Here is a 15968-nt window from a genome sequence, read left to right as displayed (position 1 = left end):
GGGATTCTGCGTGACTTGAGGAACTCTGTTTTTGTCAGGCAGACCCCTTCTTCCACACTGGAGAAGGTTTTCAGAGCCTGGAGAGATGGCAGGAGGACGTGGCTGGCAGATGACTTGCAGCGAACCCCCAGCCACGGCTGTCACTGTTGTCAGGTGGGGCGTTGGAGGGGAGGGTGGCAGAGAGCTTACCAGCCTCGTCTGTCCTGAAAGAGGGGACATTACTAATGTTCTGGGGGAGGGGACAGGCACTGCAGGGCACTGGACCACAGCACCTGCCCCTTCAGCCAAGCAGGGTCTGCCACGGGTGCGTGAGCAGGTTCCGGCGTCAGGCTGTGGCGGGTGACAGCCGAGAAAGCAGGGATAGTTCCTTTAACGGTGCTGCTGCTGCTTTTGCTCCGCAGTGAGGAGCCGCTTGCAACACCTGGGCTCTGCCGCGCCCTCAGTGCTTTGTCCCTGGGGAGGAAGAGGAACAGGGATGCAGGCAGGGGACCTGAATGGTGAGAGAGTGAAGTTGTGGGAGTTATTTGAGGTCATGTGCTCAGACTTGTTCTTGGAGGCAGCTGCTCTGAGCCTCTCGTGCTCTCATGCTTTGCCTGGGCTGCAGACCACCAGAGACAGCTCCTGCTGAGGACAAGCCCAGACCCGGCACGGGGCCCAGAAGCCTCGCCTCGACCCAGCTGGCAGGTGCTGTCTTTACAGGGGAGGCTGATGAGTGATGCATAGTGACCCGATGCCGGGTCGCCGGCGGGTCTCAGCTCAGAGCTGCGCATCCTGTAGCCCTTGGTGCTGGCAGGCGGTGTTCACACTGTCCTCCCTGTCAGCACCGCTGCCAGTCCTGGGACTCGGCGCGGTCTGTGTGCAGTCATGGCCTGCTGCCCCGTGGGAGCCCGAGTGCTAGCACAGGACCGTGCTGCTGGAGCGGCAGGTCATGGTCACACGTGTGTGTTGGGACTCATGTGCATGGGGCAGGTTTGAGGGGCTTGTTGAGCTGCAGAGCAGAAGTGTGTTTGGCATCCTTGGTAAATCTAGACCGAAAACACTGTGACCTGGTGTTACTTTTCTCCTTCATTTGGATATAAGGGAAAGTTTGTGACTAGGCAAGACATCCTCTAAAATGACTGGGACTTGGGGCTTTGGTCCTGATCACTGTTGAGTTATAAAAACTGGAGACAAGAAGGGACTTAGGGTTGTTAAAAGTCACAGAACTAGTACGATGATGAATGAGGGCCTGTCGTGAAAATAGATTTCAGTGTGTGCCCTAGGACGATGCTATATTAAAGGTGGGCTTTGGTAATGTGTGTGAATATACGTTTTGGAAGTAATGAGATCTTCAGTGTATCCATTAAAGAATGTTTTAAAGAACACTGTTTTATCAGAACGGATAAAAGCAAAACCGAATACTTACTAATTTGCTGAAGTCACCTTGGAAAATAGCCAGTAGTTGAGAGGGAGTGAACAGCACCACATTTTTGTGCTCTCCATGCTTCTGGGTGGAAGCAGATCTCCCCACTGGGAGGCCGGGGAGAAAGGAGGCTGTGTGTGTTCGAGCTAGAGATCACGTGCTGCTAAGTGACATCTTAGTTATTCTGGGTAAAATGGTTGTTACTAGTTTGAGTTATTTCTTGGCCAGGAATTTTTAAAAGTTGTTGGATTTTTTAGCAAAGGATGTAGTTCCTGTTCTCACCCTGTTAGGGTTTAATAACCAGCAAGCTATTCCTTCCGATGCGGACATTAGCCACCAAAGATTGCTCATAAAAATCATCTTGATCAGTGTGTGAAGATGTGCCCCAAGAGAAACAAGCGTCTTTGTGAATTCTATCGCTGTCCTGTCCTGTTACAGTCTGAAGGTGCCCTCCCACAAATTCATATGTGTGACTCCTAACCCCCAAAATATGATGGTATTAAGAGGTGGGACCTTGGGAAAGTACAGAAGGTCATGAGGGCTGAGCCCTCATGGGTGGGACTAGTGCCCTTGAGGAGGAGACCCCAGCTGGCTCCTTGCCCCGTGTGCCCCGTGAGGACATGAGGAGCCCGTGACCCAGAGGAAGGCCCGCAGCAGAAGCCAGTGTGGCTGGCGGCCGCTCCCAGACTACCAGCCTCCAGGACTGTGGGCAAGAAAATAATGTTGCTTTATAAGCCACTCGGTTGTACTTTGCAGTGGCGGCTTGAGCAGGCTGACACGGCCCCAGAAGTGAGCTGTCCTCCGGAAGAGCCCCGGAGCTCAAGTGGTGGTGGTACAGACAGTGCCGGCCGGAGCCCACCCCGCTGTGGGTTGAGGCGGTGCTGCCACCATTTCAGTAAAGGTCACTGTGTTGAGAATGGAAGTATCAGAGGAGTTGACTTTTGTTTTTTAAATCGCTTTGATTCTAGGTAAGGCCATCGAGTGTGCTGGAATGTGTAGGATGATCTGTGTGTGGGACCAGAGACCTTGAATTGCTACTGGAGACTTCAGGGTGCGCATGAAACCTGTGTGTCCAGAGTATTGGCAGTGTCCCGCCCTCCCATGTCCCGGGCCATGGCCGCAGGGATGCAGTGCGGCCCTGGACGGACCGGGCGCTGCCGGGAGCTCTGTAAACGAGACGCTCTGTTCCGTGTTCTTCGTTCTCAGTTTGAGATGGAAGCTGTTGGAAGGGTTGTGATGCTGCCCAGAATCACCCCAGATTACCAGATGGCCTGATTTCTGGGAAGCGTGGGGCCTCTGTGGCTGGGCAGGGTGTGCTGGCCGCAGGGTGACGGCCAGTGACAGCGCGGGGGTGCCACGTGCGGGACTCATCTCCGCAGGAGCTGGGTGTGGTGCAGGCACCTAGAAAAGGCTCCTCACACCAGTGAGTCTGACACTTAATTGTGGACGACTTTCGCGACAGTCAGACTTCAAACATGAGCTTTGAGCGGTGAGGTTCTCGGTGGGATCTGAGGCTCACTGTGTCTTTTTACAGCCTGGTGCGGAGGGGGCACCCTGAGGGCTTTGTACACTCTGAAACCTGAGCCCATCTTGGTTTTTGGAGGTCTTCGTGAGCCAGAAGCAGGTGGCACTGTGTTCTCTGGGCCTGGACGCCCCTGCAGCAACCCCTCACCCTCTCACGGGGCCCTGTTGGAAGGCTGCACCGTCCAGGCGGCTCCTGCCCAGGGTTGGGGTGCGAGACGGGAGGGCGCTGTAGCAATGATGCCACCGCATAGAGGCCAGCTCAGGACACCGAACGCAGCAAACACTTTGGAAAAGAACAGACCCCAGGCCACAGCTGACCATAGGTCCGAATCCGTGTTTTATTCGTTTCAATTTGAATTTAAGCATATGATGCCAAAAAAGTGATGACATTATTGCTGTAACAGGTTCGGTCAGAGCTCACCCCGTGTACTCCCATCGCTCATTGTGAGCTGCTAACCAGTGGGGGGTGTTTGGACGCACATTAACTGTGTTGGAATTCTTTCAGTTGTCACTTTGTTGTAAGATTTGTACCTCTTTTTAAAGAGCAGCTTTATCGAGAGGCATCTCTTGCATCCCACATGTTTCTAGGTGTACAGCTGAGTAGTTTCTGACATGTTCCAGAGTCAGGCAGCCGTCTTCACTCTCCCTGAGAAAGCCGCCGCCTGTCAGCCCTCGCTCTGCATTCTCCCTCAGCCCGGCTGCCTCTGGTCCGCGCTCTGCCCCGCGCCGGTCACGTCACGTGGGTGGGATCCTGCGGTCTGAGCACTTGGGGTCCCTCCGCTGCTTTTGGGACTGTGGGCTTCGTGTGTGTGCAGAGACGTGCCTGCTTGCCCACTCGTCTGTTGACAGCTGGGTGGGTTGTGTTTCCACTCCTCGGCTCTTAGGCATAATAGTGCCGAGAACATTGTACAGCTGTTGGGTGGACGTGTTTTCATCTCTCTTGAATGCGCCTGTGTGATGTGCATTCAAGATCAAGTCTGACTTTCTACGTTTTCTTCTGTTACTTGTTTTTGTTGCTTCTACTTTTAAATTTATTTTTTAAAATTATAATGTATGATTTGTTTCAGGGGTTCTGGTCTGTGATCCCTCAGTCTCATATAATACAAGAGCTCATGACGGCTCATGTCCTCCCCCGTGTCCCTCACCCGGTGTTACTTGTACTTTTCGTGTCCATTCAGGAAACCATTGCCTATTTCAAGGTCCTGGAGATTATCCTTTTGTTTTCTACAGAGAATTTTTTTTTTTTTAAAGTAGGCTCCATGCCTAGTGCGGAGCTCAGTGCAGAGTTTGAACTCACCACCCTGAGATCCAGACTTGAGCTGAGATCAAGGGTCAGAGGCTTAACTGACTGAGATACAAGTTCAGGCATGATCTCAGGGTTGTGAGGTCGAGCCGCACTTTGGGCTCTGTGCTGGGTGTGGAGTCTGCTTCGGATTCTCTCTCCCTCTGCTCCTTCCCACCCCCTCATGCACGTGTGGGTACACCTTCCCTCTCTAGATAAAAATAAATAAAAATTAAAAAGCATTCTGATAATCTAGGATTGGCAAATACATTTGCAGTCCCAAAGCCTTGACTTGGTGGTGGGGGCGGGGGTGGGCAGCCGAGGTCAGGGCCGTCCATCTGGCCTTGCTGGGCTCCGGAGGAAAGAGTCAGTTATTCTCAGCATTCTTTAAGAAGGAAAGGAAGCTCATTTTAAAGAAAAAAGACTGACACTATTAAGTGTCTAATTATTTGCAAACTTTGAATGAAATATGCCTTTGTATATTTTCCTAGGCAAGAAAAAAATCGTCAAGGTAAAAATTTGTTGACTTGTCAGGAGCTACTTGTACAATAGGAAAAAGTGATCCCAGTTTTTCCCCCCCTCATTTTGGTCTCTTTTTTCCCTCCCTTACACGTGTTATTATTTTATTTTGTATTCTAAGTGGTAGGAGTGGCTTGGCTGCATTTCCCGCATGTGATGAGCGGGGCTGGAGCCCGGAGTGGACCCGAGGTCCTTCCTCACCAGGTGAGGCTGTCCTGCCGTCCGCAGCTGCACAGGCTTGGGGGCTTAGAGTTTATTACGGAACATTTATCAACTATGGTTTTCTTTCCTTTTTTTCCCCTTTGTACTGAACATCCAGTTAGTTAACATACAGTGCAATATTGGTTTCAGGAGTAGAATTCAGTGATGATCACTTATCTACAACACCCAGTGCTCATCACGAGGGCCCGCCTCAGTCCCCATGCCCCATCCCTCCACCCGCCTCCCCTTCAGATGCTCTCCGTGTGTTCTCCATCAGTGAGACTCTTAGGGCCGGCCGCCTGGGGGGCTCAGTTGGTAAGCCTCTGCCTTCAGCTCAGGTCAGGATCCCAGGGTCCTGGGATGGAGCCCTGCCTCAGGCTCCCTGCTCAGTAGGGAGCCTGCTTCTCCCTGCCCCGCCCCCACTGCTCCCCCTTCTTGTGCTCTCTCTCTCGCGCGCGCTCTCTCTGTCAAATAAATAAAATCTTTAAAAAAAAAAAAAAGTCTGTTATGGCTTGTTTCCCTCTCTCTTTTTTTTTCCTTTCTGCTGTGTTCATCTGTTTTGTTTCTTAAATTCCATGTATGAGTGAAATCATACTTTATCAACTGTTTAGAAGACCGTGTTTCATATTGAATTGAACATACTAATTTGTGCATGTAATCATAGGGCCTGGGTGAGTTTATGTCCTGTGTTTTTCTTGGCACGTTTTTCCTGCTGTCCGTGTGGCCACATGTTTGCTCCTTGAGAGGCTGTCGTATTCTGTGATTGCACTGTGGTGCTGTGGTCAGTACCTATCGGTGCCTAAGACTGTTCTGCATGTTTCCTGCTTCCTGTTTTCCTGACAGCCTCTTTGCACATAGTTTTCTGTGTGGAATTACCTGGTGGAAGGAAGGTAGATAATCTAGTCTGTTCTTTAGGAATCTCTGTCGGTTCACAGCCAGTTAGGTATGAACACACAGACTGCCCTGGTCTTCAGCACTATTTGTCTTCATCAGTTCTTATGCAGATTTTAGATGGCTGTCTCCAGTAAAGCTTCTTTCTTTCCATGGAAGATTGTACTTAATTTGATGCATTTTAGTTTGAAACCGGCTCCCTCAGAAAGCCATTCCTTCCTTGTTCTGCGCAAACTGCGTGTCTCAGCAGGTGCATCCGTTCGAGAGCCCAGGGCGTGTTCTGGGTCAGAAGAGATGAAGGTCAGTGAAGTTCTCTCCTCTTTCCAGAGAACTTGCCTTTAGCCTGGTGTGTGTGAACTTTCTTAGTTTCCTTAGGCTGGATCTGCTGAAAGCCACAGTCACTGTAAAACCCATAATGAAGCTGGAGTTCGGGGGCACCTGCTTTGCCTTTCTAGGGACTGTGGAAGTTACTCTTGTGATCATGTTCTTCTCGTCTTCTGTTCTTTTAGTACCAAACGTTGTGCTATGTAATTAAGTATTAAGTAGTAGTCATTGAGCGGATGGAGTGTGGTTTGTTGTTTTTTAAGCCCTATTCTCCTGTTTCTGAGCACTTGTAATTATGCACGTCCCTCTCATTTCGCAGTGTGTCTGATTTGGGGTGTGGGCTGGTGGGTGCTGGAGCCCCAGAGCTGTGATTGCACATGCCAGGGGGTGAACTTGGAGTGGCGGCTCGAACTCCATACTCAGGGACATGGTCTTCCTTCCACAGGAGGGAGCCCTCTCCTCTCAGATGGCAGGTCCACCTCCCTCAGAAAACAGACCGACCAACAGTTCCATGCCTGTGCCGAAATCTGTCCTCTGTCCTTGTCCCCAGAGTGTTTTCCACGCCATCCCTCTGACAGGGGACGTTGTTCCGAATCCTGTGCATGCCCGATTACAGCCCTGTAGACATACCGTTTCCCAAGAGTGTCATTGAGAGAGCGTGCGGGCCAAAAGGAAAGATCCTTGTGGGTGGAATTATAGTCATTTCTGCTTGTGTTTTTGTGATTTTCTGTAACGTGCTTTTATCATCTCTGTGATGAAAGAAAGGGGGGCTGGGCTAAGTTGAGATGCATAAATTGGTGAGCCAGGCCAGGTGTGTGGGGTGGGAAGACCTTTGTAATGCGCACGGTGAGGAGCGTCCCTGGTGGCTCAGGTGTTCGATGGGTGCTGAGGCGGAAGGGACAGGAGCCCAGGGCCGAGCCCGTGCGGGGAGTGGGCGCCGGGAGCGTTTCCCTCACCTGCGGGAGCTGCTCCCGAGGCCTCTCCAGGGGCAGGGGTGGGGTGTCCTGTGCAGATGTCTAACTGGAAGAAAAAAAGGGAGTTACTCGTCATGAAAGGGATCCTCACCTTTTGGTAGTTTGACCTGTGACAACTTTTGTTCCTATCCTGGAAAAGGCTGTTGTCCGACCATTGACCGGATCGTCAGTCCCCGTAGCTTGTCAGTGGGAGCTGCTCGCAACCTTGGCCTTGTACGTGCAGCCAGCACTTTGGCACAGTCTAACTTCAAGATCCGATGTCCTGCTCTCTCTGATGTTGGAGCACGGGTGTAGAAGTGAATGGCACTTGATTCAGGTCGGCCTCTAAGTCGGGGTTGCTTGCTACCGTAGCCACTAGCGGCTGGTGAAATTTAAACCAAGGGGAACTTCAGCTCCTCAGTTGCACTGATAACCACATCTCGGGGCTCAGCGGTCACCTCCAGCTCGCAGCTGCCCTGTCAGGGGGATAAAGTGCATCTCTGCCACCAGAGAAAGTTCTGACGGCACTGCTCTAGAGGGACCATGCAGAAGTCATGGTCCAAGGGGTTTATATAGTGTGTATCTTCAAGCTTTTTCTAAGCCTGTTTACAGACTGCAAGAGATCCCACATTGGTGGGAGAGTAGCGCCTTCGTCGTTCTTTGCTAAGGAAAACATTCAGGGTGGGAGCGCCCCTCGCTGGCTCCGGAGGAGCACACGACTCTCAAGGATCTTGGGGTTGTGAGTTTGAGCCCTACATTGGGTGTAGAGTTGACCAAAAATATATACATATATAAACTCAAAAAAAAAAAAAAAAAGAAAGAAAGAAAACATTCTGGGTGGACTCGACACCTCTGCTCATTTAAAAAAAACCTGGAACTGACTCAAGTGGACTGTTCCCTGTTTGATGAACCCTTATTTGCATTCGCCAAGCTTACTTGAAATCTGACACGGCCTTGTAGACCTTGAAGGACCACCATCTCGGGGGGAAGCTGGCTTGTTCGTTGTGGCTTAGTGGCTTAGTGTCGGGCAGGTAGGTGTCTGCTTCCTCACATGCCTGGCTGGACCACCCATGGGAAATGCACATCTGGAGCTTTCTTGACCCTGCCTGTTTCTTCCCTGTAGGAGAACTGCGGCACATCACCAAGTTGAAGCCCTGGAGCCTCTTTGACGTCCTTGTGGAAAAGTACGGTTGGCCCCACGAAGATGCTGCACAGTTTACAGATTTCCTGATCCCCATGTTAGAAATGGTTCCAGAAAAACGAGCCTCAGCTGGCGAATGCCTTCGGCATCCTTGGTTGAATTCTTAGCAGATTCTACAAATAGAGCATTCTGAGCTAGCAAATGTTTTCCAGTGCATTGGACCTAAACGGTGACTGTCATTCTTTAACAGGATTACAAGTGAGCTGGCTTCATCCTCAGACCTTTATTTTGCTTTGAGGTACTGTTGTTTGACATTTTGCTTTTTGTGCACTGTGATCCTGGGGAAGGGTAGTCTTTTGTCTTCAGCTTAGTAGTTTACTGACCCACTCTCTTCTGGAAACAATAACATGTCTCAAAGCATTGTTTCTTGTGTTGTGTGACATTCAAATGTCAGTTTTTTTGAACGAAAAATACTTTCCCCCTTGTGTTTTGGCAGGTTTTGTAACTATTTATGAAGAAATATTTTAGCTGAGTACTATATAATTTACAATCTTAAGAAATTATCAAGTTGGAACCAAGAAATAGCAAGGAAATGTACAATTTTATCTTCCGGCAAAGGGACATCATTCCTGTACTATAGTGTATGTAAATGCACCTGTAAATGTTAATCTCCATTAAATATGGGATGGGGACTCAAATTTCAGAAAAGCTACCAAGTCTTGAGTGCTTTGTAGCCTGAGTTGCATGTAGCGGACTTGAACTGCTCCCAGGAGCGGGGCAGACTTTTCATTCCATAACAGTCCTTTTACATCAGATTTTAAAGAAAGTGGCTCTGAGTTATGTCATTCCCTATATGGCACTTTAAAGCAAGACATGCTTTCATTCTAAAATACGTATTATAGTTTCAGCACTCCCATTCATATTTTTGCATATTTTTAAAAGTACTTTAAAGGAAAAAGAGCAATTTCCCTTTAAAAATGTGATAGCCCGGTACCACGTGGTGTTGCCTCCTCCAAACACTGTAAGTTAAACTCTACGTAGATTAAATCGGACGACAAAACCATGTGCAGTGTGTGGAATGAGAAAAAACAAAATATATATGTATATATATATATTTTTCGGAGAAGTTTGCTTGTGTTTGTCCAAAACCCAGGTATGGCATGCACAGTTAGCAGTGCAGCAGGCACGAGCGTGGCATCTGTGAGGTCGCGGGGATCACGCTCATTCCGTAGGTGGTTAGCTGTGCGGCGATGACATCACTAGCTTTTTCATTGTCTTGCCACGCACTGAGGTTGAGAAAACGGTTTTCCTTTTGCAGGTTGCACACGATTTTTGTTGATGCATTTCCTTAATGTTGTAGAATCCAGGACACAAACCATAGTAGGCAATACAATTTTAGAATGTAATATACGGAGGTGTATTTAGCCTCTTTTAGAAGTCAGTGGATTGAATGTCAGGTTTTTAAAAAATTTTACATTCATTAAGGTGCCTCGTTTTTCTTGACTTTGTCCATTAACATTTATCCATATGCCTTTGCAATAACTAGATTGTGAAAAGATAACAAGTGTTGTAATAATAATCCATTGTTTGAGGTGCTTGCAGTTGTCTTAAAAATTAAAGTGTTTTGGTTTTTTTTTTTTTTCCAGACCTTGCCTTGGTCATTGGCCTATATTTGAAGCGATAGAATCAACAAACATTTGCTCTCCTTTTAGTGTAGCGTAACCCCAACTAAAGAAGTACCCACGTTCCCATTGCAGGGAAGGTAGCTGTAGAACATGCTTAAGCCTTATTACAGGAAATCATTGTTTTTTTAAGAGTAGAATATGGACCTAGAAGAATTGCTGTAGGACAGATGCACTACCTAGGATTTCAGTGATTCTTTTTCATTCATGTTCCATCAGAAACCTACTAACTGCACTATGTTTGAACATTGCAAATTTTTTTTAACGGTATTCACCTTGAGGGAACAGACACATCCCTTCAGGCGTTAGCATGGTATCACCTATCGCCGTGAGGTAGAGTGTAACCACTTCCGTAGGCATCGCGCAAGCTGTGTTCTGACAAGGCTGGAGGTTATCCCGCTGGTTCTGCGGCAGATGGTTGCTGCAGTTTCTGTAGGAGCCGTTCTCACGAGAACCACAAAGCACATCTGTCTTCCCTAACTCTGAAAAATGGGTGTCAGGGTTTGTAGCACACTCAAATGAACTTGTTCTAATGCAGTTTTGGCTCATGTTAGAAAATAAACTCGACTGTTAGGAATTTGGAAAGATCTGTCCCTTACACAATGTAAAAAAGTTCTAGAAGGAATGTACATTTGTATTAGGTATAGTCCAGTTTGTAGCAGAAGATCGGTGGCTTGATGAGAGAGAATACTGCGCTGGAGGAGCGGCGCTGGCGCGCGGCTCGCTGTGGCTGGCTCGGTGGTTTCAGTGAATGTCCTGGCTTTTCCTCTCATTAGTCCGTGCCAAGTCTTCCTGGAAAAGGACAAGCAGTGGATCGTGAATGTGGCAGATGAGAAGCTGGCTGTCCGGAAATTAGAACTGCTAAAAGGCCAAAAAAAGCAAGTTTAGAGGCTTCAGGAAAGCAAACCTTTCAGGTGAAAATTGATTTACTCACTTGCCTCTTCTTGTACCTGGATCATTCCTAGTTAGTTAAACACGATAAACTTCTTTTCTCCTTGGGTAGAGAACTTCAGTTTCCAATTCACAGTTGAGATTATTCCTTAAATTCCACTTTTTCTTCCATTGTTGTTTTTTATAACTTGAATGAAATTCTGGTAGAGACAATATTTGAGAGTGTATGTGCCCTTCATGAAGGAGTTAAAGAATAAAAGAGATTCTGCAGTTCATAGAAAAGCTTCTCTATCGTTATTTGTGTCGTAGGCAGATTTATCACAGGAGTTTTAAATCCTTAGAAGGACAGCCCTGTGAAAAGAGGTGAAGGCTGCTGCTCACTGTGCTGATGGTTAATCAACCACCTTTGTTCTGTGCAACCTCCGCCCGGGTGACGTGAAGCCGTGTTTTCTTGGACAAGTGTTTCTTTAGCGAATACCGTAAGTAGAGTGCTGTTTGCCAAGTCAAGAAGGGCGAAGTTGACCCAAGTTCTTTTAAAACTTGAAGCTGATTAGAACTGAGCCCTAAACGCAGCTTTCTTCCTGTACCATGACTAGCTGCTTTTTAAAAGGAAATGGACATTAAAAGTTACTGTAAAACATGACATGATTTCATTACTGCCAAATCTTACCCAGTGATGTTTAACCTGTTGAGGTTTTTCTCCAGACCACAGAATGCTGTGCCAAATTATGTCAGGTGAAAATTGGAAAAATGTATCATTACTTATGGTTCTACTTAATCCTCCTAAGAGATAGAAGACAAAAGAATTTTTTCAAGACAAAAACTAGCATTGGGTATTTCAGCAAAGTGTCCGTCTGAGAGGCTGTGTTCACTTCACTTGAGAACTCTAAGAATAATGCCGTTTTCCTTTATTGTATACGCCCGAAACAAATTTTTGACCTCCTATTACTACTTTCTAATACTATAGCTAGATGGTAAATGTTAATTTAAAAGGTTTTCAGATCATTTTGATTCATCAGTAGGACATTGCTGTCATGCATGTTCTGCAATGTACAAATGAGATATTTGTGTTGTCAGGCAAAACTACGCCATGTTTTCGAGCATTTGTCAGTTCCACTCTAGAACTCGATCACGTGTTAGTACTTGAACGATATGGACTCATTTTGTATGACGTCAGCTAGAGGTAGTGCCTCCACCCAGCATAGACGTTTCCTGCAGAAATGACAGGAAGGAGCGTTACAGCAACAGCCCAACCACTGCCTCCTGATGTCTGCTGCAGTCCAGCTGAGGTAGGTGTAGCTGAAAAAAACGGAAGGCTAACCCCTGACAAACTCTCTGATGAAAGGGACTTCTCATTTAAAAAAAAACACCACACTTGTTTAAACAGACTCCAATCTCAGAAGTGGTACAGGACAATTTGGTAAAACTGACATAATTGTGATTTATTAACATGAATTAAAATGCCCAACCAGTGCTTCAATGTGACAGTATATTTAAAATAAAAAAGAAATTAAAGGCCATATACTGTACTACTTTCACAAAGATCACACAGTTTTGCAAAGACTTGCCATATGTACAATGCTATATATCAAATGAGAAAAGCTGTAAGCAATTATATACGCAAAAGAAATGCAGTATTTACAGTTTGTCAGGAGACATTAAAAATCATCTATACATTAAATTACATTCTGCTTGCAAATGACCGATAAAACAAAATGAGCCATGTCCACACCAAACTATAAAGATCTGTATTGCATTTTTTTTTTATACCTAAGATGCACTCACAGAACTGCTGACAGGAAAAAAATGAAAATCCTCATAGTGCCATTACTTAGCTGTGTACTTAAATGCATATGTATAAAATAATATAGAAAACATTCACTAAATGAATTTTAACTGCAACAATAAAATTTAAAGATCATGTAGCATCAAATCTACTGCCAGAAAAACAGCTGGAATGTTCACTTACAAAATAAAGATACCTAATACTGGCTTAACAGCACATTTTTTAAGGAATTTTAAAAAGCAAAAATGGGAAAAATACAGTGAAAGAGCACTGGTGTTTTTTTTTATACAAAGTTTCATGTACAAGCTTTAAAAAGTACCTTAATAGGTACATATGAAATATACAGTTTATCTTACAGAACATTTTAAAAAATGTTTTTGGAGTCCATTTTAATGCCACCCCGAACCATGGTAATTGTTCTGAAATGTTGGTGGCACCTGTGCTCTGTGAATTGGAATCTGTCCAGGCACTGGAGATGCCTGCTGAGGTCCTTGAACCCCATGTGGCAGGGCCACAGAGCCAGGGTGAGGACAGAACCCTGAAGCAGTAGGTGTTGGAATACTGTTTGGTCCTTGGGGCTGGAGATGAGGACCTGCGACTGGTAATGGACAATGTGGCCCTGTTCCAGAAGGCTGGTGTTGGGGTCCCGGTCCCAGAGTGGTGTGATGTGTGGCTTGGGAGGGATACGGTGGTACGGCTGGATGAGCACTTGCAGGGAAGAGTGGAGGTCCTTGAGGAGGTGGATGGTGTAAGGCTTGAGCAGAGGTGGTATGGTGCCCGGAAGCCAAGACACTGGAAGGTGGCGGCGGCGGGGGTGGGGGGGGTGCCGAACTGACCACATGCTGGTGTTGTGCTGGTAGACCTTGGAGTCCCGTGGAAGGATGGGGTGGCGGGTGGTGATGAGGGGCAGGACCGGGAGGTGGCGGGGGTGGTGGCAAATGGTGTCCAGCAGTCTGAGAATGAATGTGGGACCCGGGGGTGACCGCGTGAACAGGCCCTACGACGTGAGCGACAGAGTGTTGCTGATGGGAGCTGGGCTGCTGCACGAGGTGTGGCCCTGGGGCCGGTGGTGGGGGGGGCGGGGGGGGCACCCCAGCAGCAGCAGCAGTTTGATGGTGAAGAGGAGGGTTCGGAGAAGGCAAGAAATGCCCCGGAGTGACGTGGTGGCCTGGAGGGGGCTGCTGGCTGCCGCCGCCCGGAAGTGCTGGATTTGGTCCTGACGCAAACACAGTCTGTTGGGAAAGACTACCTTTAAGCTGATTATAATTCTGAAAGTTGGCAGAGGGCTGCTGGTTCTGATAGTAAGACGAGGAAGAAGGGGGCGGTGGGGGCGGAGGGGGCGGTGCAGTGCTGCTCAGACTGGGGGCGGTGAACTGAGTATAGGTCGCCGAAGATTGTCCTGAGGGCGTCTGCGTGAACAGTGCTCCCGACGGGGCCGCCGGAGTACTGGCCGGAAGGGTCTGTGCGGCTGGGTAGAAATTTCTCTGAGGCTCTCGCTGAGGTGTTCCCACTTGAGGCGACTGTGCATGATGAGGCCTGTAGGGCGAGCCTAGCTGCTGGGAAGGGGGCTTTGGTGAGAGATACCCATGCTGCACAGGCGGGTGGGGTGTCGAGGACTTGGGAGGATTTTCTACGTGAGGGGACGGAGGACAGTGCAACTTGACCGGCGCCGAGGGCAGCTTCTGTGCAAGTTGCTCAGCGGAGCTTCGAGCGAGCGGCTGAGAAGGAGGGTTCTTTGGAAGTGCTTGGGTGCTGTTTAACAGCTGCTTCTGGGGGAGCTCTGCTTTCAGGTGCACCCCGTTCTCCACCTCCGACGCGGCGGCTGCGGCCTCCCAGTGGGACTCGGACTTTGTGGCTATTTTCCCATGCGGCTGAACAGGAGGTACGGGTCCTGGGGATGCGGGCTGTGGAGAGAAGGGGTACGAACGTCACTTCGGGGTTCATTTTAGAAAGGGGAAGCCGGGGGCGCCTGGGTGGTTCAGTGGGTTAAAGCCTCTGCCTTTGGCTCAGGTCATGATCCCAGAGTCCTGGGATCGAGCCCCGCATCAGGCTCTCTGCTCTGCAGGGAGCCTGCTTCCTCCTCTCTCTCTGCCTGCCTCTCTGCCTAGGTGTGGTTTCTCTCTGTCAAATAAATAAAAAATATTTAAAAAAAAAAAAAAAAAGAAAGGGGAAGCGGGTAAGGTGGACTGGGGAGGTCCATCGCAGAGCTGTGGGATCCTGCAAGGGCAGCTTTTTCAGTAGTCCACTGAGTTCTGGTGCCGAGCTTCCACCAGATTCTCTGGACTTATTTTTATGGAAGACAAGTTTAAGGAGAGAACGGTCTTTACGTTCCATTTGCCTTTTTCCCCTCAGTGATCCAACCTGCCTTTGAGCCTTATTCTGAAAGAATTCACTGAGCAAGTGTCAATTCCGTAACAGGACCTACTGCACCCAACCTATCACCCGGTCTGCGTAAATGAACTGTTCTGACCCGAAATATCTCTTACGTTGTTCAGGCACGAACAATCCAAGTATAAGACCACTTCAGTGTATGTGATGTCACATAAACGGAAAAAGAGCGCCAGTCTCCCACCCCTCGTCCTTAGTTTGCGCAGCCCCTGCCGCCACACGATGCCGGCCCCTCTTCCCGAGTCAGGATGGTCAGAGCATTTCTTCTCAACACATGTCATCTGACCTTTTGTTTTTAGAGAACAGACCGCGTGGTCCAAAACTGTATGAAAAGACTGCATTTCCTGGGGTGACAGAGGTGGACCTCCAGGAAAAAACGTAAAGGACTGAAGAGCAGTGAGCACGTTAGACCGTGTGATGCCAAAGTGTCCCAAAATAGCAAACTGACGCTTGGGATGGCAGGAGAGAGCCACATGCATGTGAGCACCGCCTTTCCTGAACAGCCATGTTCAAAGGTCAATCTTATTACCTTGCTCATTTTTGAAGGGCTTTTACACGTGTTTTGAGAGGTGTCTGGGGATGGACATTCACTTGTAGTCACGGGCTCTGGATTTTCAGGGTCAGGATCTGTAAAGCAGAAGAAAGCTGGAGTGAACGGACCAGTGCGTGACCAGTGCTGCCTTGCACTAACATTACTCTATTCAGCCCAACTCTGTAGAAAGGTACTCTCCTTGCTGATTCAAAAAGGTTTTTAAAACAATAACCACGACAGGTCATCTGCTTACTGACCTTCCAAAAGTTCACTGAAAGGAGGGACTGGGCCCCTGGGTTGCAACTGGGGAATGTGATTTGAATGAGATGAAGGTGAAGACGGAACATGACTCGGTGAACATGGAACACATGGTGACTCTCCCCCTAGAGATGAAGCAGACCCAAAGAGAACATTAGAACCGCAAAGAACGAGGGTGCACAGGATTAGCTGGC

At 48.2% G+C, this 15968-nt stretch overlaps 2 protein-coding genes across 21 annotated transcripts in view; one reads left to right on the top strand and one right to left on the bottom strand.

The window, feature by feature from the left end:
- The window catches only part of SRPK2 (SRSF protein kinase 2), a 244859-nt gene extending 234981 nt beyond the window's left edge, over nucleotides 1-9878 (top strand). For 13 of the 15 annotated variants that reach the window (XM_046021593.1, XM_046021591.1, XM_046021598.1 and 10 more), the window contains one exon: nucleotides 8220-9878. In XM_046021593.1, the coding sequence (XP_045877549.1) occupies nucleotides 8220-8404 (185 nt within the window). In that variant the 3' untranslated portion in view covers nucleotides 8405-9878. Of the gene's footprint in view, nucleotides 1-4848; nucleotides 4932-8219 lie in introns of all 15 variants that reach the window. The other 2 variants (XM_046021605.1, XM_046021594.1) reach the window with 1 other exon arrangement.
- A 131-nt stretch (nucleotides 9879-10009) lies between these two features.
- KMT2E (lysine methyltransferase 2E (inactive)) overlaps nucleotides 10010-15968 on the bottom strand; it is a 99516-nt gene continuing 93557 nt past the window's right edge. For 5 of the 6 annotated variants that reach the window (XM_046021588.1, XM_046021585.1, XM_046021587.1 and 2 more), the window contains 3 exons: nucleotides 15774-15899; nucleotides 15514-15611; nucleotides 10010-14500 (listed from right to left, as the gene is read on the bottom strand). In XM_046021588.1, the coding sequence (XP_045877544.1) occupies nucleotides 12986-14500; nucleotides 15514-15611; nucleotides 15774-15899 (1739 nt within the window). In that variant the 3' untranslated portion in view covers nucleotides 10010-12985. The remainder of the gene's footprint in view (nucleotides 14501-15513; nucleotides 15612-15773; nucleotides 15900-15968) is intronic. The other variant, XM_046021589.1, reaches the window with a different exon arrangement.

Source organism: Meles meles, chromosome 10, assembly GCF_922984935.1.
Source record: "Meles meles chromosome 10, mMelMel3.1 paternal haplotype, whole genome shotgun sequence".
NCBI lineage: Eukaryota > Metazoa > Chordata > Mammalia > Carnivora > Mustelidae > Meles > Meles meles.
Note: the sequence above shows the minus strand (reverse complement) of the source record. Positions and strands in the feature narration are given on the sequence as shown.